Below are 27,026 nucleotides of genomic sequence, written 5' to 3'. Positions count from 1 at the left end.
CAAGAAATGAAACTTTCCCAAGTAATCTTATGATAGGAGAAGGCAAAATTTCCACACAGAAGGAAATGTCTCTCTTGGAAAGAGATTGCACACAGTTCTAGCAACTTATCAGACCGCTTTACTTGGCTCAGACAGTGTCAGGGCAGCACATTGACAGGTGATGCTTAGAATGCATATCCTTGGCCCTCTAATTCAACTTAAATCTCATTTCAGGACCCTGAAGATGGACATAGGTGAAGAGTTCACTAGATGTCTTCGTCCCTCTTCCCAATATGACACTGAATAAGTCTCCCTTTTCTGCTTTCCATTGTTATTTGGCTCTTCCAATGGGTTTTTGATAATGGTTGGCCAGAACTGATGGGATCTTCAAGTTACAAATCTCAAGTTGGCCAACACTGGTAAAGAGTACTCAGCTTTCACCTGACCAGGCAGTACAGCTTCACTTTCAGATCCTGAGACATTTCTCAAGGATGTTTGTGCTGAAACTCTGATTTCTGTTCAGAGAAGCCCTGTTTCTCTTAAAAACTTATGATCAGTATAAAGTGGCTTTTATAGAGGATTACATCAAAAGAGTGACTCCTGAGGGAGGGTACTATTCTTAGCTCGAGCCTTCAGCTCAGAGCATGTCTGAGAGTGCTCTTTTAGTACTTCCTCAGGCTGCTCCCTGTCTATCGAATGCGCTCAAGATCAAGAGTTAACGTCAATCATAAAATAATTCAGTCAACTTTGCCAAATATTATCTGAAACAATATTATCATGGTTATGTTCAGATCTAGGAAATATATGGTTCCACTTATTTTATGTTGGATTAATAAATGTCTGTCTTGTTGGCTCCTGCTTAGCTAGTTTTCTTATAGAGCCTAGGATCATCTGCTCCAGAACGATGTGATCCACAGTTGGCTGGCCCTCTGACATCAATTAAAACAATGAAAACAATCTTCATACAAACACTCACAGAAGAATATTTACACATACTCAAAATAGTGTGGCTATCATGAACATTGGCAACACACTTGCAGATTATTCTAAATAAAAAAATGCACCATTATTTTAGAAGAAAGTGCATTTGAGGAAAAATTAGGAGATGCTTATATATATACATATATATATAGCTAAATTATATATATATGTATATATAACTAGTGATTTTCTATATCCTTCTGTACCTGTATCATTTATTTTTGAGAGAAAAAATTGTATTATACTATTTCACCTAACACTATTTTCTATTGAGAAAAAGAGTTGACAAACGTTTTCTTTGTGTCTACACCCATTTATTTTGATAAGATGGAAATGATTGACATTAGGCACCCAACCCAATATTATAAGGCAATAAATACAATTCTTCTCAGAAAAATTAAAGAAAAGAATCATTGGGATTATGTAAGACATGAAGACCTAAAAGAATTAAAATAAAATGTATATGTCATATACTAACACAATACATACAAATAAATAAAACAAATAACTTTAAAAAATGAATCACGTATTATGGGACTTTGAAGTAGCAAGCAGATTACTTTGTATTTTCAACACTATCAGTTCATAAAGTCCCATAAATCCTAATAGTTCCCATAATGAAGATACCAAAGTGTCCTAAGACAATAAAAATGGATTTATTTTTACAAATAGTACATTGGTTTTACAATATTAAGAAAGTAACACACCTTTAATTCTAGTGCTCAGGGGGCAAAGGTAGAGGCAGACAGACCTTTGTTAGCTTAATGCTAGCATAATTTCCATAGTGAGTTTCTGGCCATTAGGGGTGCATAGTGAGACCCTGCTAAAACAAACAAGAAAAGAAGGAAGGAAAGAAGAGAGGGAGAGAGGGAAGGAGAGAGAGAAAGACAGAGAGAGGAAGAAAGAGAGACAGAGAGAGACAGAGATTGTGTGTCATAGTTTCTGAAGCATGATTTGAGGAGCCCAGTCTGTCCCTGGATAGCAATAATAACTTATTTAGCTCAAAGTGACTATCGAATGTAGACAGTCTGAGTAGTCAGTCTGAATTTCAACTTAAAGGTTTATCTAATTTGGCTGATATAATATGATTACATCATGATTTCAGTTAATAAGTACAACCTAGTACCTCATACAAATATACTTACTTGGTCTTTCTATTGCGCAGAGGCTGAGTTAGAGTTAATTCCTATTTTAAAATTCCAATTTACTTATGTTAGTAACTCATTAAGACAAAAATGCCCATGTAGCTTGAAGTATTTTTTTCTTTTCCCATTGTCACTCATTCTTTGATCCTTTTGTTTCACTGAGAACTATGAAGATGTCTAACCATGTTTGTAGAACCAGTATATATTATGTATGCATAAATGTGTTATTCTTGCCTTAGCAACTTTCTAGTTCAGCAACTATCACACATTAAAAATATATTCTAATATTTTAACAAAAGACACGTTTTTATTAATGCATGTGTTCTTTCATAAAAGTATGTTTTTGGTATTTAAGATACACCTACAAGAAATACACAGATGTGTACTAAGTTTAAAGACCAATACAAGTTGGAATTACTTTTCAGCAATGGGTTCTTTCCAGTGAAGAACATGCTGATCTCTACAAGAGATAACTATTTTGTGCAAATGAAAACATAACTTCCCCAGCCATTCCCAAATGTGGTTTTTGACATTATACCATTTTCCCATTAGCTACATAGCGTGGGTGTCTCTGACTCAGGGTGCTGCTCAAAGGCCCCATGCTGTCTGCGACAACATAGACCAAGGTTATGGGCACTATCTTTCACATCACAATCATTCAATGATGTTTAATATTATTATTAACCATGGACATGCTGCTTCATCCAGGAGAACAGAATCTGTTGTCCATATTCTGATAATAATAACAATTAATAGTAATGAAAATATGAGGCAGGATATGTAACCATTGAAATACACGTAGTTTCCCTCTTAACTCAGTGCTTTAGGTGTCTTTCTATACATGCTTACAAGCTAAAAATTTGGCCCTTGAGCACAGATCTGGTAGGTAAAGCTACCAATTGATAATCAATAAATTATCCACTTTTCTGTCAATCTGATAATTTCCATAATGTCTAACTTACTTATTGAAGTATGAAATTTAAACATGTTCTTTCATTCCATTACATAAGGATACTGGTTTTCACACGCTAACCTAGTTCAGCATGGAAACTTTACCTTAATACGGTATTTATGTTCTGCTGCTTCACACATTAAAGTGCTTTTGTTCTAGTCAGTTTATTTTGTTGTTTGTTTCAAAGGCAGTGATAAATTGTTTTGGATATTTATGTATTAACCAAAAGAAAGCTGTTTAATTAAACAGTTATTTAAAGATTTTAGATGTGTGCAAGGCTTTTTCTTCTAAATTAGCACACTGCTCCTGCTCTCAGTCAGCTTCGGTTTTCTTTTGTTTTCTTATCCTTTGTTGGCAGGTTTGCATCCAATTCAGTCTTCTCGATAGCACAACACTATGGTACCTCTATGGCAGAGTCAACCAAATTCAGACAATATCAGAGTAAAATAGCTCTAAAGTAAGATTGCACTATTTCTGCTGAGTTAAACTCACAAATATGCTAGGAAAACAGGGCTGCTGCGCCTTTCGCAGGCTTCCTGGCAATGCAGAGCATGCACCTGCAAGTTACAATTTCTTATGAAGTGTAGGGCTGAAGGAATTCGGAATTATTTTATAGTCTGTAGTGTTCTGCATGTGTGTTAAGCAGGCTACATTTGTCTCTGAGGCTTTTTCAATCAGTAGCCTGAACCCATGACCCATGGCAAACCTTTGCCCTCAGCTAACGTATGCTGTGGGTTTCATTTGGGTCCCTCTCCTTTTTTATTGTGCCGATTGGACATGCACCGTATCTTTAGTGCATAGGTCTTCCATTCTAGAATGAAAGAGTCAAAAACACGAGTCTTCAGAATCACCTATCTGAGAAGATAGGTCTCATAGGGCAGAAGCAGAACGACAAAAAATCTTCAAAGGGAAGAGAGACAGGTGTGGCGATGTCGGGAGGGAGAAAAATAGGCACATGCTATGCTCTAATGAACTACATGGACTGACTTGGAATCCCCCACCCCAATCGTCGGACAGAAAGGCATACTATCCAAGACAGAGCAAAGATATTTGTAACGATGCTTTCAAAAAGTCAGATTATAGAGTCCACATTTAAAAGTCGCCTGGCTTTTGTGCAGTGGCAATATGTATGTCCCAGCCCAAAGGTTTTTGCAAATATTTTTGAGGGTCATAATAGCACATGATAACCCACTTCAGCATACATCCTCGTGGCAGAGTTACACGTTAGAGGGGTAAAGAGCTGAAAACACAAGCATGACTACTTACTGTAAATTACGAGGCGAAAAAAATATTTAAAGACAAGCTTGTAGCATTTCTGCAGGCTCCGGAGCTGCTTTAGGGACTGGGGTGAAGGAAAACAGCCAACAAGCCTCACCTTGGTCCCTGTGTACTCCCCCACACTCAGTAGGTTTGTTTGCAGTATGTGGCCGGAAGGCTCCAGCGCCCGTAGATGGCGCCCCTCATCCGTGCTTGCGCATCTCGCCTCTCTCCAGGCTCAGCTCTGAACCCCGCGAGTCTCCCCGGGTCGTTACAGCCCAGAGACTGCGTTTTAATAAAGACGCGCCTTGGCACCGCGCTCCACAAGCCCCGGGGTTCAGAAAAGCAGACACATCAGCCCAGGCAGGAAGAGCCCCTTTAAATCTCTGCCAAAAGCTGACGTTTCACAAACGGGAGATTCTGGAATTGCAGTTCGAAAACCATTAAATTACCAAGCTATCTCCTCCCTTTACAAAAACAATACTTTCCTTTTTTTCCTTCTTCTTCTTATTTTTTTAAGTGCCCGTCCCCCACCCCCTTTAATTATGAAAGTGGCCACTCCGATCAAGATTAACACTTGGAAGGACTTTGGAAAAGAAAAGGGATCTGGAAGAAGAAACACATCTGGTGCTTCCTAGGACACCTAGTTTTAAGAAGGCACCTAGGAAGACTGCGCTGGGTGTCTAGGTGAGAGCCTGACGCGGGATTGGCCAGGTACGAGGAGGGAGTGCGAGAAAGGGGCTGTGGGTTCTAGGACTAAAGAAGTGGGGAGCTCCGGACTTTGCTCTCTGGAGTCTGGGTTTGGGGGAAAGCAGGACTGGGATCTTGTTAATGAGGTGCGCGGAGTGCGCACGGGCTGCTGGAGCACTTGGGACTCGGAGAAGGCAGGCTGCGCGCGGTGGTGCGGTTCCTGGGCTCGGCGCGGCTCTGCAGAGCGGGAAGCGTGCGGGTTCCAGACAGGGCGGTGCGGGGAGCAGCGGGGAGCAGCGGGGAGCGTAGCGCTGTGTGGGGCTCCCTGGGCGCGTGGGGCCGGGGCGTGGTGCGCTTGCAGAGCCGGAGCGGACCGCGAGGAGAGGCGGCAGGGCGGGGCGGCACGGTTATTGGCCAAGCTCTGGGAGAAGGGTCGTGCTCCGAGGTGTCCTCCGCCCGCTAGCTCCGCTTGCCTCATTTTCTCTAAGCAGAACTACTTCGCGGACCTCTGTGCTCGCCCATCATGGATGTTCCAGGTAACCCACACCATCCCTGAGCTCCGGGATCTGCTCGCTAGTTGCCTTTTTGTAGTGCTTTACCAGAACCTTGAGTAATGTTAGTGCTGGGGGTTCAAGGGAGAAGAGAGGAGCGTTGGCGGCGGAGTAGGGGGTGGGAGGTGGTCCGCTATCCTTTGTGTAGGAGCTGCAGACAGGATATTTATTGAAACCCAACTTCTCTTTTCTTAGAAAGAACACTGGAAGAGTTGCTCGGAGAGCGTGGGCGGCTAGGGGAGGGTTCTTTCTGTTTGTGTTCCTGGGCTGGGTATTGGAATGGCCTCTCTGGTTTAGCTGAAGAAGAGGGGACCGGTTAAAGTGGCAAGCCGCGTAAGTTAGCAGAAAGATACTGAAGAAAGGGAGTGGGGTCCAGGGACAAGAGCCTGCAAATGAGGAAAATTCGGAGGTTCTGGTGCTAGAATAGGCTGTTGTTTTTGCCAGAAAAGAAAAAAGACTCTGCAAGGCTCTCCTAGGGGGCTTGCCAGTGACTGCAGGGACACTGGAAGTGGGTGTTAGAATTTCGCTCCTCACCCGCCCCCATCCCGCCTTTCTCTGTTTCTGTCCTTTCCTTTCTCTTTTTAATCTCATCCACCCAAGGAGTTTTCTGGAGTTTTTTGGTTTTTTTTTCCCCGTTCGGGTGATGGGGGCGGACTCTTTTTATACGATAAGGAGTGTTTGAAAATTTCTTCCTGGATAGAAAAATAGAGGAAAAGGGGGGAAGGCAGGGAGAGGAAGATTTTCTCCTTGTGGTTGTTCCGAAAGCCACTGAAAAGAAGATGATGAGGCATCATTTTTGCTTTTTACTTTGACTACATTCATTTCCGCCAGTTGTGTTGGGATGAGTAGGCAGGGGGCGACGGTGATGACGCTGTCTTAGAGGTCCCCAACCCTTTTTACAAGGTCCTACAGAATCGCAGCCCAGAACCGCAGACTCCGCGCATCTTTCAGGAATCTATTTGGGTGGGCTGATTGGTGCGCCAGAGCTTTCTCGGATCTGTTATACCACATCTGGGATGGGGATAGCTTTGGAGGACCAAGGGGATGACCACCCGAAGGGACTGGAGAGTATCAGGCACTTGGCCCCCTACATACATTCCTACCTAAGGATTCCGGTTTTTTGCCCTGACAGGTCCGCTGGTGCCTTCCTTCTGAGAACCATTTGGCCTTGACCGCCTGAGCCGGCGACCCAGCCCGGAGAAGACTCCCACTCCGGTCCTGCGTGCTCCTGTGTGCACTCGAGCACTCCTCCGGATTTTGCGGGCCTTGACGTCCTCGGGGCGCCCCCCAGCCCAGATGCCCGCGCCTGGCCGGGGCCTCCGAGGGCCACCGCTGAGCATGCCCGGGCGTCGGGGGGCGCTGCGCCAGCCAGCCAATTTTGGCACCAGTTTGGGGGCGGCGCTGGCCCTGCTGTTGCTGCTGCTACCCGCCTGCTGCCCGGTGACGGCTCAGAACGACACAGAGCCCATCGTGCTTGAGGGCAAGTGCCTGGTGGTGTGCGACTCCAGTCCATCGGGGGACGGCGCCGTCACCTCTTCCTTGGGCATTTCTGTGCGCTCAGGCAGTGCCAAGGTGGCCTTCTCCGCAACTAGGAGCACCAACCATGAGCCGTCTGAGATGAGCAACCGTACCATGACCATCTACTTCGACCAGGTTAGCAACTAACATGCTTACCTGCATATGAGTGAAGGACCTACCCTTGTGCCCAGCTAGCTAGGGCTCCCTGCATCTCCAAGAGTAATGCCAGCCAAACTGGTTTCCCTCCTCTGCCTTGCCCTTACCTTGTTGCTCCTTTTACTACTATGCTTTCCTGGAGTCCCTCCTGAACACATTGTAGAGTTTGTTTTTACACACCAGTTCTCTTGGCAAGGATTACTGAGAGAGCTGTAATGATCCCCGGGCTTTCCAAGGGTCTGGTAAAACTGAGATGTGAAATACATTTTCCTGAAATAAAACATAGTGCATCTTCCCTTTTGCTGAGGGCAAGACAGTGAGTGTTTAGGGTGAGCAATCTTCAGACACCTGGGAAGAGGGGATTCCCTTAAAGATGCTACATGTAAGAAAGTTTCTCATTTAAAAGGGAGTCTGACAAAGGGTGAACCTACTGCTTATTTTGTGGGATCCAGTGACAAGATGTTAATTTTCAACAACACCAAAAAAAAATAGTGAGGAAAATGGGGAAGACAGCAAACATTGTTCTCTGCTTATATACAAAAATAAAGTGGCCATGTATGTGCTATAGACAGGAAATAAACTTTTGCACGGTGTGCACACTGTGCATTCAAATATACAGGCATAGCATGAGTATAAATTTAACAAGACAACGGCTCATGACTTACGTGGCTTTAAGCCACTTAATTTCTGGCCTCTGGGCCAAGAAAGGAAGGCTTGGTAAGTGTTTCTCTGGGTGGTGACCTGTGTGGTGCTCTCCCCTTGTGATTCTTATTCGTCGTCAGAAATTGAAAAGATGAGAGTGGTTTTCAAACGTTTCTAGTCAGCTACTGCTCTTGCCAAAGGGCTTTGTGTAAAATGGAGTCCTGAACCATCGTTGGACACAGATTCAGCTACTATCTGTTGGTTTTCCCTCTGTCCAGAAAAGAGTTTCCTAACCCATTAATAGCCAACGCACACACCTGGTCTCTTTTCATGCTCTTATATTCATTTTCAAGTCAGATTTCCTTTCATTATTTCCAAATAATACAGCATGGTGCAAGCATAAATATAATCCATATTCTTATTTATACAGTATTATTTTGTTTTTATTATTTTCAATTACAATGTCTTACAGTCTTTTCAGATCCACTGATTTGTGGAGTTGTCAGGGAAATTCTGATACAGGGTCAAATCGTCAACAGGGATCCTGTTTTTAGCAGAGGGATTAGCTTTGCCTGGTTCCTGTTGCAAAAAAAAAGGAGATGGTAAGTTAGAGAGGTCCTCTGCTAGAGGCCTGGCTGGGTGTCTTTTCATTCACATAAAGCCTTCAATTTACATATTTCCAAAGTTTAAATCCACACTGAGGGGCTGAGCTGGAGAGAAGAGTGCTAGCAGCTCAAAGGGAGTGCGAGGGAGTGCTTCATTCTCCAGTGAAGCACCTTGGGCAACAGGGAGCACAGACATCAGAGGCACTCTGTCCTCAACAATGAAGCAGAGTGTGTGTGTGTGTGCCTGTGTGACACCTGCTCTGGAGTGGGCTGAGGCGGTCCTCACAGCGTGGTGAAGATGCAGACTTCCCCAAGCCACGTCGGTGGCAGCAGTACTTGGCAGCAGTTTACTCTGGGAGTTTGTGTGGTCTATGCCATTGTGGACAAGTAAGGAACAGCCAAGGCAGTGGATCTTTGCTTTCTGATCAGGGGGATGGACAGTCCAGGGTTCTGGTGTGGTTAGCTGTTTGTGTTGTAAACATAAAACACCAGTGGGCCATTTAACTATTTTAATGGAGCTGGAGTTTTGCAGGAGGAGATACAGGAACAGGATGTAGACAAGTAGCCAGATTCTATTTTGAACAGGAGGAGAGTGAAGTGGGGAGCTCCATTCTCTCTCTTCACATTCTACTATGACAAACCAGCAAATCTTGCTTTTATTTGAGGAAAACTGCCTTCAGGGCCACCCGATCCTCTGCTAGTAGCTAACTGTGTTCTCAATCTTACCTGCTATGAAATTTCCTCAGTTTGGACTAGGAGTGTTCATGCTACCTGTTTAGTTCTCTTTGTTTGTTCAAGCTTTTTTTTTTTTTTTAAGACTCAGTCAGGAGAGCAAGCACTGCTTAGAGAAGCATGAATTCGAACACGGCAGTCAGTGTTTGTTGACAGAACTCATCACCCAACACTACCTATGAAGCACCTAGTGTATACTGCTAGAGTTTGGAAGACCCTGGACATAGATAAATCACACACACACACACACACACACACACACACACACACACACACACCACATAGATCTATCTCTCTTAATCCTACTCAAGTGAGCTCATGGAATGGTTTGCTGTTCCATCCACTTTTCTCTCTCCATTCTGAATGAAGTGTTAAGTATTAAACAGAGCATCATGTTGAACTCCCTATGACCCCTCTTCTTTAAAAAATCGGTTGAATTTTCAGGTCTCTTCTTAGTTTTACTGTCTCCCATCTCTCTTCATACCCTGTGTATCATCACACAAATTTGCATATACTATTTGAATGTATAATTGAAATATACTTCCAAAGTTTTTATTAATTAGAAACTATGAGAATACCTTTGGAATACATTTCTGACATTGAATGTTTTTTTGATTTGGGTACTCTCTGCTGCTTGCATTGTTTGAATAACAATCTGGAATTAGTGGGGCCTATTCTCTGTATCAATAAGGCAGCTAACATTGGTGGTTACCTGAAAACACGGAGGAAATGCAAGCCTCCTAAGGGCATGCTGTGTGGGTACCTCAGTATGCTGTTCCCTTGTCTGTTTCAGGTTTTAGTAAACATCGGCAACCACTTCGACCTTGCCTCCAGTATATTCGTAGCACCACGCAAAGGGATCTACAGCTTCAGCTTCCACGTGGTCAAAGTGTACAATAGACAAACCATCCAGGTGGGTAGGTTTGAAAGTCGAGCCTTCGAAAGCTTGGTAAATGAGGGGTTGGCCTCTGAGCCATCTGGAAATCCTATCTTTCCGGTTCCACATGTGTGGCCTCCAATATTAGATGGGGGTGACAGTCTGTAGGGGAGGAAGAGAACAGGATGTGGGACAGAGGTGATTTCTGATCCGCTGAGCCTTCCTCTCTGCCTTGATAGGTCAGTTTGATGCAGAATGGCTACCCAGTGATCTCCGCCTTTGCAGGAGACCAGGATGTTACCAGGGAAGCAGCCAGCAATGGTGTTCTGTTGCTTATGGAAAGAGAAGACAAAGTTCATCTCAAACTGGAGAGAGGAAACCTCATGGGAGGTTGGAAGTACTCCACATTCTCGGGCTTCTTGGTTTTTCCTCTATAGACATGGAGCTGTCCTGATGGTGGGAAGGTTTTGATCCGGACCCAGGGATCTGTCCTCTGTAACACCTTGAACTTGTCTGAGTAGGAAGGCTTGGGCTGACCTCCATCAGATTGTTGCCATTGAAGGATGATTTTCTTCTAAAGCTCCAGTATTTTCTTTGACTATTGACAATTCCTCGGGAACCTGGACTCTAATTAGTTTTAGACGACAAGGTCTTAAGGAGAAATGAAATTATCGATTTGAGCAATTTGTACCTGTGATTGTAAAGTCGATATCGGATTTTATTGTTGGAACCATTGACTTACCTTCTATTATTTGTACATTGTATCCTTGTCCTGATGACATAGATGCTGCTGACCCTCAGATGGATTGCACGCTGCAGTCAGGGCTTTAAAACAAGAGCCCAACAAAGAACCACCTACCAGACAGTCCTTGACCTGTGTTCTCTCTGTGTGTATAGCCTTAAGAAAAAGAATGGCTTCATTTTCATTCTGTAGCTAACCCCTGGGGTTTTGGGAGGATTGGGAGGGAGCTGGGCATTGGGGACCTGTCAAAAGTGCTTTATCCTCAGAAGCAAATTTTGCACGATTGGACTGCAACTTTTGTTTTGTGTTATCAGTAGTTTTCTTTTTTCCTCTGGAAGCTTTCTTTTCCTTCGTCAGGTTTTACTCCTCAAACCTACCTAGTTTTTCATGCTGGGGTCCTGGAGAGAGAAAAACAAAAACTAAAAACAAAAAACCAAAACTTATGTTCAGTACTTGTATGAGCTCAAACAAGACAAAACAAAATCTGCATACTTTATTTTTGAATGCGAGGAAACCAGGAAAAAAAGAAAGAAAGAAAAAGAAGTCCTTCTTTCCAAGTAAGAACAGCAAATAGACCATTCTGCATATTCTTCCCTGGAGTCTCTCTCAAAAGTATCTTCAAACTTGCAACCTGGATTTTATTTTATTTTAATTATTTTAATTTATACCCTGGGATCCCTTAAGAGCCTGGCATTCCTCATTGGTCATGAATCCCTTAAAAGTGGAGCTGAGGTGGCCAAATCCCCTCATTGCTTTCCTGCTTGATGTGTCTCAGTGGTGACTTAGATCTGCCTCTGAGTGACCACACAATGACCAAATGCTTCAAAGAAAGAGGACCAGCACCTCCTCTTGAGTTGAGGGATGTTTGACGCTCTGTGGATGAACACCTGGCCAGAAGCCACCTGGACTGGAAGTCACAGCAGTTGAAGGTACTGACTGCTGTAACCCATCAGTGGTTTTTCCAACCCTGCTTGATTTGGCACCTGGTGCAACACCACTATTCAGTTGCAGCCGAGAGAACTGGTTGCAGTATGTGTGTGCCAAGGAAATGTCACTAATCCCAAAGCAATCAAAGTTGAGACCTCAAAGTGGATGTCAGTGTGTCCTTTGTGTAACAATGTAACCAAAATATTGACGATAAAACTCATAATTTAAGATTCAGAATAAACGGGTTTGATGTCTGTCTTGCTCTAGCCCCTCCTCATCATCTCTATCAGAATGATGGGGAGGTACAGGATAAGTACCAAGGAACTGAGCATGCACAGTTGATTCTGTGATTCTTTCTAAAGGACACACACACAAATACTGATGCAGCTGTAGGTCTCTGGGGTGTATTGGTCACTTAGATATATTCAGTTTATATTTAGATTTTTTTTCAAAGAGTAAGATTTTGGAGGAGAGAGCTAAAAGACAAAATTAAGGGTTTTAAGGTTACTAGTAATATCAGAAATTCCAAGATTTGAGAAGCTCAATTGTTTTCAACTTGGGTGTGAGGATGAATTTAATGGTCAAAAGGCAAGTGCAGGAGACGCTGCATAGTTACAGTTGGATTAAAGTCCTTAACTTTCTGTACTAAAGAGAAAAATGAGGTAGGATGAGAAGCTTCATTTTATTAAGATGATGTTTTCTTGTGAGGAGGAAAATCAACCACAAAGCTTTGGGGTACTCTGACTCTGGATTGAAGACATATTTCTTAGCATGAACTGTGTTTATTGATGCTGGGAACATAAACCGAAGGCAGATGGAGTGTGTGTCCCTTGTGTTTTGTTATTCATAGATATTTTAATTCTCTTTCTCTCGTTTCCTTAACTCCATGCTTAGTTTAAAATGAGCAAGAAAACCTCATTTGAAGACACTATTACATTGGAAGATGTAGGAACCCTTGTTATTAATATTTACATCCTTTAATAATACATAATGCACATATTTCATTGTATTTATATCTTTATCGTGTACAGATTGCCACTGGGTAATACTGCCTCATTAATAAGTTATTAAATTAACCAATATAAATGTATTTCGGGAGTTTATTTTCTATTAGAAAATCAGCTATCTCCTGATGATTGTACCTTCAGCCTTCTTTCTCTTTGCACAGTGTGAATGCCAGAAAGTTCATTAGTACATAGCCCCCGTGGTGAGGTTCTGAGGTAGCTTACTATCCATTGCATCTGCCTGGGCAATAGCCCTATAGAAATAATGTAGATTATTATTTTCTTGAGAAACGGAACTTAGCTAAATCAAGTTATATCAAATAACAGAAGAGTTATAAAATATATCAATTAAAAGAATACCTTTGCTGAAATTTCAATTTGCTTGTGACATCTCTGAGAATTGTGACACTCCCAGGCTTGTCTCAGAAGAAACAGTTGACAGATCAAAAGTTAGGGTATGGGATTTTTGTTTGTTTGTTTGTTTGTTTTTTGCTTGTCTGTCTGTTTGTTTGGATTAAGAAAATTTGTCTAACATTTCTAGACAGAGCTCAGCATCCATGGTTCCTAGCCTCAGTGTTCATACTTGCAGAGTCAATACTCAGACGCCATAGTCAGTCTAACCTACCAGGCTGCTGAGAGAACCTCATGGAAGTTCTTGGAGGAGGAATGGAGAGCACGGGGGTAATAGGCAGGGCTTACAGCTGGAGGACTCTTTTCATAAGAACTTATTTGTCAATGTGCTGCTGTAAAGACCACTTAAAATAAATGTCTGGCAGGAAGGTGATTGTGCATGGAAGTGTATTTCCAAAATTCTCAAAAGACCTCTAAAGCTATAGCAAAGCTTCCCTTAATTTATTTTTAGGGATAAGATAATATCAAAATACGTACATCTGAATTTATTTGAATTTTCAATTATGTCATCTGGCTGTCCCTTGTGATTCATGCCTCCCCTTGTCTTCTAGTATACACTGCCAAATCTTATAAAATTATATACTGATAGCATTTTCATGAAAGCAGCATAGATAACAGCATAAACAACATACAGCTTTTGAATATTATCTTTTTTTCCTTGACAAACATTAGCTTTCTTAAGCTGTGAATACTTTTCAGGAAGTACTCCTTTCTTAGCTTAAAATATATTCTCAGTTGATATATCACACTCACAACTGAACTCTAGGTCCTGAAAGATTATGTTTAGCATTTTTGTTCCTGAGACATTTCTGTACCCTAGCATTTCTGTTACGTTTTCGTGTACAGCATAGATTCATCTACATTTTTATAGTGTGTGCTTTCTATACCTGCTCGTATCAAAGCTGGTTAAGAAAACAGGTTTTAAATACTACCATAAAAACTTACCCCATATAGAGATTTTATAGATTTATTTACTTGCTTGAAAAGTAAGACTTAGTTCATTCAATTTATATTGGACTTCAGAAGAATTTTGAAATATATATTTAAAAAAAAGACCATTGCTGAAATTTGAGATGCCTTTCACATTTCTTAATATCCAGGAAACCACAGTGGTCACTTATTCAGAGACTGTTATGTAGCATAGATACCATTGCCTTTGAACACAACAACAGACACTTTATTTTAGTGATGATATAATAAAACCACATCGATTATCTATGTTTTCCTGGGATGTAGGAATATGTAAGAGAAATACTTGACAAATTATCTTCTACTAGCAAAACAAAGCAGGGTCGCTACATCATGCTTCTACTGTAGCGAGAAGAGCAAAGAATATTCTATCAATTATGTGGCCATATTTTCCACTCTATTATTATTTTTTGTAGTATTATTTTTTTATTGATATTAAAGAGACAAATACTGATTTAAAGAGACAAAGATGATGTTGATGCTAATAAAATAGTATGTGTTTAAGTTCCTACAACATAAGAAGAATATAATAATAACAGCAAATACAGAAATGAATGGAAAACTCATGCTATTTTTAAGATGGTGTAAAGATAGAAACAATTGCATTGAGTTATTCTAAAGAGTGATTTTCTTCATTGTGTAGAAGTACATGTAAAGAGGAGCAGCAGAATATTAAGTACAGAATCACAATGAGTTTTGATGTTTATGCAAAATAATTTCTTTATCTTGATATTTCTAGTAAAATAGAATATAAAATATTTTTTTTTAAAACTTAAGAACAAATCCTATACATTCTCTGGAGAATTTAAACGTTACTTTTCTTAGCATTTATTAAGAAATTACATCAAATATCCTGGAGTAAGTTAACATGCAAGTGTCATATTGGCTTGAATCTTCTATTTCCTTGTGTTCCTTAACTCTTCTCTGACATACTATGAGCTAAAGAGCCACAGACATTAACCAAGACTGTATATCAGGCATTAATTTTAAACATTTTTCTAGAGAAAATGCACCAAAACATATGTTTACTGCTTTGCTGGTGGAGAGCAACAATTAAAAACCAAAACATAAAACACACATATATACATATACACACATATATGCTATTATTTATATACACACATAGATGTATACATATGCATATATATATACACACATGTATATAAATGCTACCTTGTAATACAGATATCTATGACATAACTGGACAGAGTCAATGTCCACAGCCCTTCTTCCCAAGACATTAAACTCATGCAATAAGAATTTAAAGATTTTGAAGGGGGAAAAAGCTTTCAGCACACTTATCACATCTCTGGGCCTCTATACTAATAATATATCAAAATATAAATGCCCAGTAAATGAGGTTCCCTCACATTTCCAAACCCAGTAGGATCACTTGCAATTTGTAAGGGCAAAAGCCACATGGTTTTACCTCCTGCAGATCGTAGCAGCTATGTTCCATCTTCCTAAGTGGGCTCTGCTCTGTATCTCCATCCCTGGAATCATTTAGGTGTCTGCAACCTCATATGTCATCATCCTCATCAACTCGCCCACACACACTCAGTGTGCAGTATAAATGAGATGCTTGAGAACTTTATTCGGAAAAGAAATCTCCATTCCCTCTCTTTAATGCTTACAGCAGGACTCCCCAGGGTTAGAACGCTGCCTTGAACCCCAGCCGGTCTCACAAATGGAAGCTTCTTATTAATGAGGCAGGACAGCCTTGCAGCCTGAACAGCCGTGTCTTGGTCTTTATGACCGTTCCATCCCACGCTTCAGCACTGCCGATTACCATGTACGACACGGACATGGCCAACACTTTGGAATGTTGAACTACTATTTTGATCTTCTTAACAGTATCCTATTTATTTTAAAAATACTTATATCAACTTCTTTAACCATCAGAATGCCCTGGGATATAGACTTTCATTTAAGTTCTTAATGTTGCGATCAAGAAATAAGTATTTATTGTGATTCTGAATACATCTTTATTATGAAACACATAGATATAATAAAATTGTTTTTACTGTAGCTAAGTTAATTCATTAAAATTTGGCAAATCCTTACTTCTAAAATACCTCCACTGCAGCAGTTTTATAAGGATTTTAAATATCCAAGCTATGATTGTGTAGTCTATCAATCATTTGGTTTCTAATTGTATTTTCACTACCTATAACTGTTAGATCATAAGTAGAGCACTTCCAGGAAGTGGTTTACTCCAGAAAAAAACAGTTAGGTCATGAAAGTGTGATGGCGTTGTTCTTTGTCTTCCTAAGACCATGTCAGGGTGTCATGGTGAAACATTTTGCTCTGGGTTTGTAAATGATCAGTGGCAAGAATGGTCATAGTATTCCCAGGACTGATCTGGTCTTTAAGGAACAGGGTGTAGATACTCTCTTTATCATCCCAATATGTGCCACTGATTGCCTCAGGGTCAGAGGACATGCAAGCAGGACATGAAAGGAGACAAACCATTCACCCTGTGTGGACAGCAGAGCCCACAGTCAGAATGGAGGAGTTAAACAGAGAGCAAGGTGCGGAGAGAGGGCAGTAGTGTGAGGGTCCACAGAAAATTGAATATGTTGCTCACAGAAAAGAATAATGCAATTTACATATTTTACATATGAAGAAGAGAATGTTATATACACTGTGACTCTAGATCTGATCTCCCAGCTACAAACTCCTTGACTGTCTCTTCACTCCGTTGTGAGCATGATTGAAACTGTATAAACCCACCATAGAATGGTTCCTTCATTAATCTTGACTTCATCACAGTTAGGACAGTGAACGTCTATTGCTTTATATCATGAAGATAAAAAGCATAAAAGGTATTTAATTTAATGCTCCAATCTTCCTTCTTGTCTTTTAATTTGGGGGAAGAAAAAAAAAAGAACCCTTATGCTAAACCTAGCCAAGTAGAAGTCGATATTTATTTAGGTGCTGAGGAGGCATGATTTGAAGTCTGTCTTAAGTAGAACTGAATTGAAGAATTTACTCAGCTCTTCAGTACCTTTTACGAGATGTCAGTTTAGTCAATCAGTATCTTTTTAAAGATTTGGTGTTTAAGAATTTCACAATGTACATAATGTGTTTTGATCAAGTTCTGCTAACTCACTGAGTTCATTAGTGCTACTTATTTGTATATGAGAAGTCATATTTAAGGCTTGCTTCACAAGATGGAATCCATACCTGATACAATTACTGGAGGCAAAATCCTGGTGAGGTCATGGGACACAAGGGTGAACCTAATATTATTCTGCTAATTGGACATAGTAATGAACTGCCTCCAAGTTATATCGATAGTCTACAGCATCTCTCAATTCTCATCAGATAAACTTCTTTTGAAGTAGGTGGTGACTAATACAGAGGCCAACAGCTGGTCAGCATGCAGAGAATAAGAAACTGTAGCATGCTGAGGTCCAAAAGATGAAAGAGACAGTAGACATGAGACCAAGGACTTTGATCAAAGCATGAGCCCAGTATTTAATTGTGTGTTGTGATGTGTGCAGATATATATGTTCACGTGACATAAACAACATGTATGTTTTGTCTTTACACACTGTTAAGATGTCTCCTGCAACACTGAGCCGTACCTTTGAGAGTTGAAATTGATGGTCCAGGTGGTTAAGCACATGTGTGTAGATGCGCGTCTACTGAATTTATCTCAGTTGCTGGGCTTGTGTTCTCCCATTTTCCTTCTTGTATTCAGTCTGAGGAATGTATTTCACCAGAAGGTAGAAATTACATCTGCTCTCCCTGACAGACAGAGATAGAAAACTGTTGAAAATAATTAGGCCATCTGGTGCTATAAGCCCAATACAGAGTTATGATCAGTGGATCCCGGCCTAATCTGCTCTCCATCCCCTGCATCTGAATTACCTTGTCAGAGAAGAATGACAAGGGGCTGATTTTAAAGAGAAATTGGCACATCTCCCTTGTCATTAGCAGCCAAAAGGCATGTATTCATTAAACTGTGATAATTAAGGGAAACTTAGTCTTCCCAGAGGCCTGTTACTTTTTAACATTCTTAGTGCCTCCAAATATGTCCCACTACACAGTGGGTGTCATGCAATTTTCACTTATGATTCCTACCGATTGCTGAGTATGCTAATTAGTAAAAATTATCACAAAAAATATTTTCTCCTTATCTTGGTGAAAACGGAAGTACTCTCAAATTTATTTTGTGCTGTTTTCTTTCAGAAACGCAGAAACATGTGTTTCAGGTAAAACAACAATAAAACACATGAAAAAATAAATAAACAGGAAACCTCCCCAATAGATGGTGCTGCTGCTGTGATTTAGGCCCTGGTATAATTAGTATGCAAAGAGCTTCATAGAGAGCCCTCTGGGAATTCCCTTACAAGGAGATAGAGAGAGAAATGTGCCTTCGTTTTAACTCAATTCCAACTGACATAAATTTCCCATTCTAAAGCTTCAGAAATATTTCATGGAGTTTTGTGGTCCAGACATGACTTTTTGTCTCTGTTTTTCCTATCTCAACAGCCTCTGAAATATATAAATATAAACAAAACCAAGTACTGCAGAAGGATATGTGAAATGGTTTCCCAAGTTGGGGGTCTCTCAGCTAATTCTGTGGTCTAAAGTTTCTGAAGCGGAAACTGTACCTCCCTTCCTTAATATTTGTGAGAAAACTCTGATCCCAGTCTCAGGTTCCCAGAATGATGCTGTGTAGTGCTGATGCAAACATTTAGATGGGTTCAGTACTGAGTCCTGTGTGGTTCCTACTGCTATCATTCTGAGGAGGAGACAGGAAGGCTTAAAATGGTTGATATGGAAAAGGACTTACAGCAGTTGAGTTGTGATCTGAAATCTCAATCTTAGACCCTCGCTTTACAGCTCAGATCTCATCTTTTTTTTTGAGTCTGCTTTTACTTTTATTTTTAGTTTATTTTGTACTCAAACTACATTTTGTGCCTCCAGAAAAAAAAAACCAGGATAAGCAACCAATTTTACCAGGCACCAAAAATGAGTAAAAAGGAGGAAATGTGCATCCTTCCTTAAAAAATACCTAAGATAGCATACATTAATTTATTTTGTGGAACGCTGGCTCATACTTCACTGTTTATTTGCTCTCTGCAAGATTAATATCTTTTTGAATTTAGTACCATCTCACCGTGAGAGACATGGCGTACAAAACCACCTTATAAAATAAGTCTATGTATCATCACTAGCCATGTGCTTACATCACAGTTATTTCCACAAAACCATTTTCTTTTCTAAAAAAGGACAATTTAGTTTCACAGGTGGAAAGTATAAAAGTGCTTTATTGTATCTCTGCTGGGAATATTGTAATGACTACACTAACACAGACACCTATCAAACTGTGCTTATCAAGACCACACTGGTTTCTCACTGCGTTTGTGGAAGTTGGTAATGCCAACAAATTTTTTCTTTCATTTTTTCTTCCAGAACTCTTTGCAAAGACAATCTCACAATATTCAAAGACAAGTAGATCCAAGTAGCTCATTGACCCAACCACCATGTTGTGTGCTTTGTAAATATGTTGTATTCTCTGTTTAAAATTCTGAAGTGAAGCCTCTGAACTGGGCACAAGAAGTGAGTCATTTTAGGTTGAGTGGAGTCATCTGCCTCAGATGAAGTTTCGAGCCTCCACTCTGCCTGGAGAATACCTCTCCTCAGGAAACTACATGCTCTGAAAGACAGGTAACAAAATTAAAACCATTTAAATGATGTGAAGGAGGATATTTCAGAGGTAACAACTGGTCCTATGTCAGAACATTCTTATATCAAAGGAAGGATGGTTCAAAGTAAAAAAGGCAAATAAAAGTGTGTCTAGCAATGCTTGCTTTGAAAACGTATTTTCCTCTTAGCTGCCTCTCATTGTGCATATGTTTGTAGCATATTTATTAACTTAATGAATGCGAGCATAAAGGCTTGCATTTAGAGGTGTTGCATTCAAATGTGCTGCTAATCTTTTTATATAGTGCTTTTTCTGTGTGTGAGAGTGTTTTAAACACACGTGTATATGGTGTGTGTGCTTGGAGGAGCTCACCTGTGCTTGGAAGGCAGAGACAGAGGCTCGGTGGCTTCCTCAGTTTCTCTTTCACCTTGCTTTATTAAGACAGAGTCTTTCTGTCTTTCTCTCTCCCTCCTACCCCCTTCCTCCCTCCTTCCCTCCCTCTCTCCCTCCCTTCCTCCCTCCCTCTCTCTCTCCTCTCTCTCCTCTCTCTCTCTCTCTCTCTCCCTCCCTCTCTCCTCTCTCTCTCTCTCTCTCTCCCTCCCTCTCTCCTCTCTCTCTCTCTCTCTCTCCTCTCTCTCCTCTCTCTCTCTCTCTCTCTCTCCCTCCCTCTCTCCTCTCTCTCTCTCTTCCTCCCTACTCTGCCTCCATTCATTCCCATGTCTGACTCCTGTCTTTCAGTCAGTCCCCCATCAAAACTGCAGCTTGTGTTTTCAATAGGGTAGCTGATAAGTAAACCCTCAGGATTTATCATCATCTTTCTCCCCAGCACAGAGATAACAGATTTATTACTTTTTAATGAGGCTTCTGGGCATCTAAAGTCAAGTGCTCCCGCTTACCCAGCAAATACTTTACCTGGTGAGCCTTCTCTGCACCCCTATCTGCTTCTTGAAATCTATTGAATTTACTTTGGTTTTTGTTAAAACAAAACTAACAAACAAACAAAAGTCAAAAGGGGGTTATATAATAACCACCCCAAATAAAGAATCATATTTACCATAAGGATTTTTATTTAGTGGTTTGAATAATTTTTGCAATTAGAGAGATGTCTCAGTGGTTAAGAATGCTTGCCCTTCTTTTAAAGGACCAGAGTTTGATTCTCAACACCCACATCATCACGAGGATCATAATCACTTATAACTCAAGTGGATCTAGTGCCCTCTTTTAGATTCCAGGGGCCCCTGCACACACACACACACACACACACACACACACACACACACACTCACAAGCACACACACATGCACAAATACATATAATTATAAAATAAATCTAAAAATAATGAATAAATTTGATCTCAGTGATTAAATAAAACAGATGGGAACCTATTTATGTGTTTTCAATTGTATGGATTCTCTCTTTGGTTACATTCCTAGGAGAAAAGGACACAAGAAGAACCTTCTAACTCTTAGAGTAACTGTCATTAAGGTAGTTAAGACTAAGGAAGAGCAGCTCACTGCAGCGAGCTTTTTATTTCAATTTATTTATTTAAAAAATTCATATATGTGTACTATATTTATACCAGTTGCCTCTTCTTCTTCCAACTCTCCCTACATTCTTCTCATATCCCTCAAATTCATGACATTTTTTCTTTAATTATTATTGTTTAATATATGCATACATATGAGTATACATATAAATATAACCTATTTAAGTTCATTTGATGTTGCTCATATGTATATGTTTCAGAGGACAACTTGGTATCCGATAACCAATTAAGAAGCTTATCACTGGAAAAAACTGATTCTCCATGTCTCAACAGTAATTTATTTGCTGTAATGCTTAGTCTATGGGTGACATCTTGGGCGATTTCCTCCATGTACGTTGACATGTCTGCCAGTGTTGTTATTGTTTAGATTTTGATTAGGCATCCGTATTCTTGGGATTGCATGGTTGTAGCTTCCTCACCATAGGTAGATGACACAGTCTTGCAGTAGACACCCCATTCTTCCGGATTTTAAAATTTTCCACACCATCTTCTTCAATGATCTCAGTGTCTTAGATGTAGAGGTTGTATTGTACCTGTATCAGCTAGAGTTAGGTACTTTATTATGACATGAGACAAAGCATTTCAAGTCAAAAATAAACATGAAAAAAGTTTAGAGGTTTGCTTCTTTAACTTATTCAGAAAAAGATGTTTTCTTCAAATTATTTAGTATAATTTTATTCAATTTAAATATTGTAAACTTTAGCTTACTGCCATGTAAGATAATCAGTGCTATTCCACACGGTCTTGCTTGGAGAGCATGAAGCTGTGGTTTATTGATAGTATTTTGGCATGGTAAAAGTTTATGTTTATGCCAACTCTAGTGGTTTTCATTTTAGTTAGAAAACATCTAAGATTTCCCATAATACAGCACTAGGTAATGTGTCTTGTCAGGCTTAAACCACAACAGGGGAAAGGTTGGCTTTGGCATTCATGTACTCAGAAGACTGACGTCTTTCCTCTGGAATGTTCCCAGAAACTGCACCATATCCTCATGGAAGTGGCTTTGAAAAATCAGTCATAGAATTTTAATTAACTCTTGTTTATTAGAAACAACTACTAAGAAACACATCAATGCCTATTGAGATAATGATGCTAACTGAGTATCTAAGTTTTCACAAATCTAATAGGGAGATTTGTGATCAGCTAGGTATATAGTGGATAGATGGAGACTCTAGATGCACATTGATTTGAGGATGATGAAGAATCTCACCTTGACGTAATCTAGCCAGGCTCCTGAAGCTGGATTTTTCTATGGGCCGCCAGCTCACAAAAAAATGACACAGAGATTTGTTATTATTATGAAAGCTTAACCTTAGCTCGGGCTCCTATTTCCACAAAGGGTTTGAAAAATCTTTTCTTTTTTTTTTGCTTTTCGAGACAGGGTTTCTCCGTAGCTTTTTGATTCCTGTCCTGGAACTAGCTCTTGTAGACCAGGCTGGCCTAGAACTCACAGAGATCCGCCTGCCTCTGTCTCCCGAGTGCTGGGATTAAAGGCGTGCGCCACCACCGCCCGGCTTCTGAGAAATCTTTTAAAAAAAATATGGACATAGCTTCCTAATAAGTCAGTGTTGGTGTTTACACAGGGATAGCTGCTGTATTGCAAGCACCTGAGCAGCCAGAAGGTGAGCAGACACAGCATGGTCTCAGCAAATCCCCAGAGCTGGGGAAGGTTGGCTGTTTCCTCAGGTGCTAGGCTCTCATGGACTTGATTGGGCCGAGCCAGCTGTCAGTGCAGAGCCACAAGGAGGGTTTAAAGCTTGGCTCATGTAGTCAGGGAAGGCTGAAGGCATGCAGTAAAGTGGTCTAGATCCAGAAAGCCTTTAAACAGATACAGTAGAAAAACAGAAAATGAAAAAAAAAATGGATATAGACAGTCATATGAAGCAGAAGCCCTGAAGGATCATCTCACCTTTAGGCAAGCTCAGCAATCATTTCCTGCATGTCAGTTCATCTATCAAACTCCATAAGGAGCCTCTTCGATGCCCATCTTCCTCTTGAAGTAGATTGGTGCTTCCAGGAGCAGACGTGTCTTATTGTCATGAAAGTTCTAACTTCTTAAAACATTTTAAATTCCATATTCTGAAGGTCTCTGAAAGATTTGGAGAATACCTATCTAACTGAAATATATCTAAAGGAAGGTTTTAACTTTAACACAGTAAAATTACATATAACAAAACAGGTATCAAGCCAGAATTACACTTACAATATTTCTATTTACCTTATCTCTTATCATAACTAAGGAAAACTATTACTATAAATTCTTCAACTCCATCAAAGATTCCATAAGGATATAATATTACCTAAGTAAACAGGAAGTACATTGCAAGCAACTTCCAAAACTCTAGAAATGACAAGAGACATCTCGCTGCCTGCACAGTTACCCAAAGTTCTTCTGTACCATGGGGGCATCCATCTTCAGCCTACAGGCCGATAGTATCTGGCAGACTTTTCCATGAAGCAGGACATTCCAAAGACAGTTCAGTCACTTTCTTCTGTATCCTGCAGATTGTCTCACAGATTCTTTCATGAAGCAAGGACCCCAAAGGATAATCTCACCTTTAGTCAAGTTCAGCAGTTATCTCTCTGCAGGTCCTGCATGTCCAGTTAGGCAGTACAGGCAAGAGCAGTTTCTTGCCCTAATGGCTAACCAACTCAATAAGAAGCCTCTTCCATGCCCATCTCCTCTTGAAATAGATTGGTGTTGCCAGGAACAGATGTGTCTCACCATCATGAAAATTCTTAAGGCCTTAAACATTTTAAATGCCACATTCTGTAGTCTTTGAAAAGTTTGAAGAATACCTATCTAACTAAAATGTATCTCTATACATCTAGAAAATCTAACTAACATGACTACAAGCTTGACTATTATAGATGAGTATCTATTAACTTATATTTCTTAATTACACATTACATTTTTAAATGAACTACACAAATAAAATACCTTAATCAAGATCAGAAATACATATACATATAACAAAATTTACCTTACATTTGTATTAATAAACCAAGATCCATACCAATGCAAATCTCTATAGCAGTCATAGAAAAATAAATTATTGAAAATAATAAAGTCTTTTAATAAAGAGTAATGTAATGTTTTTTTTAAAAAAAAACACATAAAGATGAGAAATACACAGGGTGTCTGGATCCTGTAAGATGCTTTGTTGACTTTGAATTTTTTAAATGCTAATGTACAAAAAAATAGCTGCTGGGAGATATTGGACTATGGAAACTGATAAATTAAAGCAATCTATGTATTTTAAGACTATTATCTTAACTACAGAATGGAAGTGATGTGCTGGGGGAGAGGTTCTGCTTTTGTTTTCATGGGAAATAAAAAGTTATGGATTCCTTCAAAATTAATGAAGATAAGGATTGATTAGGGGAGATCCTAAAATCTTTGCTATAGACGTAAAAGCATAAAGAAAGCGTACAGGACAGGTAACATATATGCTGTTCTCACTACATGGGAATGGCTCTGAGACTAGATGAGACATGATAGATTTTGTTGGCTATGGAATCCTTACGATTTATTATTACATGCAATTCTTCCATATGGCCTGAATAGAGGTTTGACTAGGTAGTCCAAACAGACTTACAAAGTTAGCAGATGCCTTCTATCTGCTCAAGCAGAGAATAAAAAAATCACCTTTAGCTGACCTGTGCATAATGCACATTCCATGATTATTATTAATATATCAATATAATATTTATGTACAAATACATAAAGAAAACTGAGTCCATTGCAGTATGCACTCTTAATAGATAAATAATTTCTTTAACTTCAGATATTCTTACTTTTTTGATAAAATTATTTTAGGAAATCATTATACAATCTTTTCAAACAGGAAGCTAGCTATTGTTTTAAAATGACCTAGAATAAAATGTTCAACCCTTGAATAGTTCTTATATTTTGTCTTACCTAAAGCAAATCCCAATCATGTTGACATGGAGCTGACTTGTTTTTTTCCCACTGGCTCATAGAAAATCTCAAAGAACTTGATATCTTGTCTAGGACAAAGTGTTTATTTGATCTGTCCAGCTGTACTGAAATACTTCAAATAAAAAACACTCAGCTATTTTATGGTTCATTGTTGTGATAAATGTTCCTATCAATATGCAAGAAACTTTGTGACATTCATAGTTATTGCAATACTCACTCTCTACGATGTGCCTGTTATATATTGATATTATCAGAACTTGAGGTGTTGTTTCAAAGAGACACAGAGGCAGACAGACCGACACAAACACAAACACATATGAGAAACATCTATTGTTAGTTTGTTAAACATGGAACATGATAAGTCAGTGTCATCCATTGGTCATATTTCTTTCACTGGATTTCTTTCTCCATAGAGGAAACTGTCTGTCTCAGGAACAAGTGGAAATATGGGCTTGTGCTCTTTAACACTGGTTTATATTTTATTGCTTGAGAATTTCCTATACCAGTATACCATGTTTTGACCAAATTCACACCTTAATTTCTACTGTTCAACTCCTCCTATATCCCTCACCCTCTCATTCCCCCTCCCAACTTCATGTTTTCTTTTTCTTTTTTTTTTTAACCTACTGATGTTATTTAGTGCTGCCGGTGTATGGACTTTCAATGGCAACTGCTTAAATAACTTTGAGACCATGATGTCCATCTGAAGGCAGATTTCTTAACCTCTAATGAGATTAATGGATCTAGAAGGCTGCTCACTCAGAAGCAAGCAGATGAGCTACAAGAGACTGAGTAACCTGACCAGAGATTATCATTCTCATGAAGGTACGTGTTTGGAACTCTTTAAGGGGATAAATTCTAGATTCGGTAAACAACTTTTGCTTCCCTCTTTAACTATGACTCATGAAGGTACTTATGATTACACTTCTCTAAATAGCTATTAAATATCTGAAGCCCTTCAGAATTTGGAATGTTTTATTCTGTCTCTGTTGTTCATGGCAATACAGTTTTTACTGCACTTCAGTGGGAATTTATCTTCCTTATAACACACATAATTGGGAAAACTGGGTATACACAGATCAGAGATGGTCAGTTTTCAGATCAAAGGTTGACTTTTTGGAACAAAAGCTTGCAGAGGCATCACAGGGAAAGTAGTTAGGCTTACAGCATCTCCAGCCTTGGTGTAAAGACCATGTGCTTTTCTGGCAGGGTCGGAAAAGCTGTGGTGTTCAGTAGTCTTTGTAAAGAAATGAATTCATCCACATCTGCAAGGTACTGCACATGAAATCAGCGGGTGCATCCTGGCGTGTTTTCTTGAGCTTTGAGAATCACTTGGAAATTCTTCTAAGAAGCACCATTGAATTGCCAAAGTACTCAAAATGCACAGAAGTTCATGACAGGAGAAAGGGATTTTTGTTCCTCAGAAACAAAAAGAAAGCTTCTCTTTTGAGCAGATCAAGGACTAACAAACTCATGGACAGGCTCGTCTGAGACATCTCCCCTTTGATGTCCTATCCTTGGACTCAGTATTCAATATGTTCCTTCTGGTGCTGTGGTAGCAGGGATTCTGCTCAGCCTGAGAGTCTCCATCTCCTGTAATACCTAATCAAATTAGATATCTGATGGACTTCTTCGTCTCTTTTCCTTGGAGCCTGTTCTTTTAGACTGACTTTTACTTTTATTTGTTCTTATTCATTATTGATGTTATAATAATATTATTACTATTTGTGTGTGTGTAAA

General features: G+C 39.8%; 1 protein-coding gene across 5 annotated transcripts; it reads left to right on the top strand.

Annotated features, from left to right (window-relative positions):
• Positions 1 to 4,526: 4,526 nt before the first annotated feature.
• Positions 4,527 to 13,612, top strand: Cbln2 (cerebellin 2 precursor). Of its 5 annotated transcripts, none has more exons than XM_041640913.1 (4): positions 4,527 to 5,001; positions 6,688 to 7,208; positions 10,002 to 10,121; positions 10,325 to 13,612. In XM_041640913.1, the coding sequence occupies exons 2-4, from the start codon at positions 6,852 to 6,854 to the stop codon at positions 10,520 to 10,522; spliced, it is 675 nt and encodes a 224-aa protein (XP_041496847.1). In that variant the 5' UTR covers positions 4,527 to 5,001; positions 6,688 to 6,851; the 3' UTR covers positions 10,523 to 13,612. The 5 variants fall into 5 exon arrangements, with proteins under 5 accessions (XP_041496847.1, XP_041496843.1, XP_041496842.1 ...); XM_041640909.1 differs by having other exon boundaries at positions 4,527 to 5,028; XM_041640908.1 differs by lacking the exon at positions 4,527 to 5,001 and adding an exon at positions 5,147 to 5,540.
• The last annotated feature ends 13,414 nt before the right edge of the window (positions 13,613 to 27,026 follow it).

The sequence above is a fragment of the Microtus oregoni genome, unplaced genomic scaffold, assembly GCF_018167655.1.
Source record: "Microtus oregoni isolate MIOR12 unplaced genomic scaffold, Mior012 000065F_ref0000479, whole genome shotgun sequence".
In the NCBI taxonomy this organism is placed as follows: Eukaryota; Metazoa; Chordata; class Mammalia; order Rodentia; family Cricetidae; genus Microtus; species Microtus oregoni.
Note: the sequence above shows the minus strand (reverse complement) of the source record. Positions and strands in the feature narration are given on the sequence as shown.

Bases quoted from the DNA above. Each gene is read 5' to 3' on its own strand.
- Cbln2 (XM_041640913.1), top strand. From the start codon at position 6,852: ATGCCCGCGCCTGGCCGGGGCCTCCGAGGGCCACCGCTGAGCATGCCC. The intron at 7,209-10,001 runs GTTAGCAACTAA...TGTCTGTTTCAG, and splicing joins TGACCATCTACTTCGACCAG to GTTTTAGTAAACATCGGCAA. The intron at 10,122-10,324 runs GTGGGTAGGTTT...CTGCCTTGATAG, and splicing joins ACAATAGACAAACCATCCAG to GTCAGTTTGATGCAGAATGG.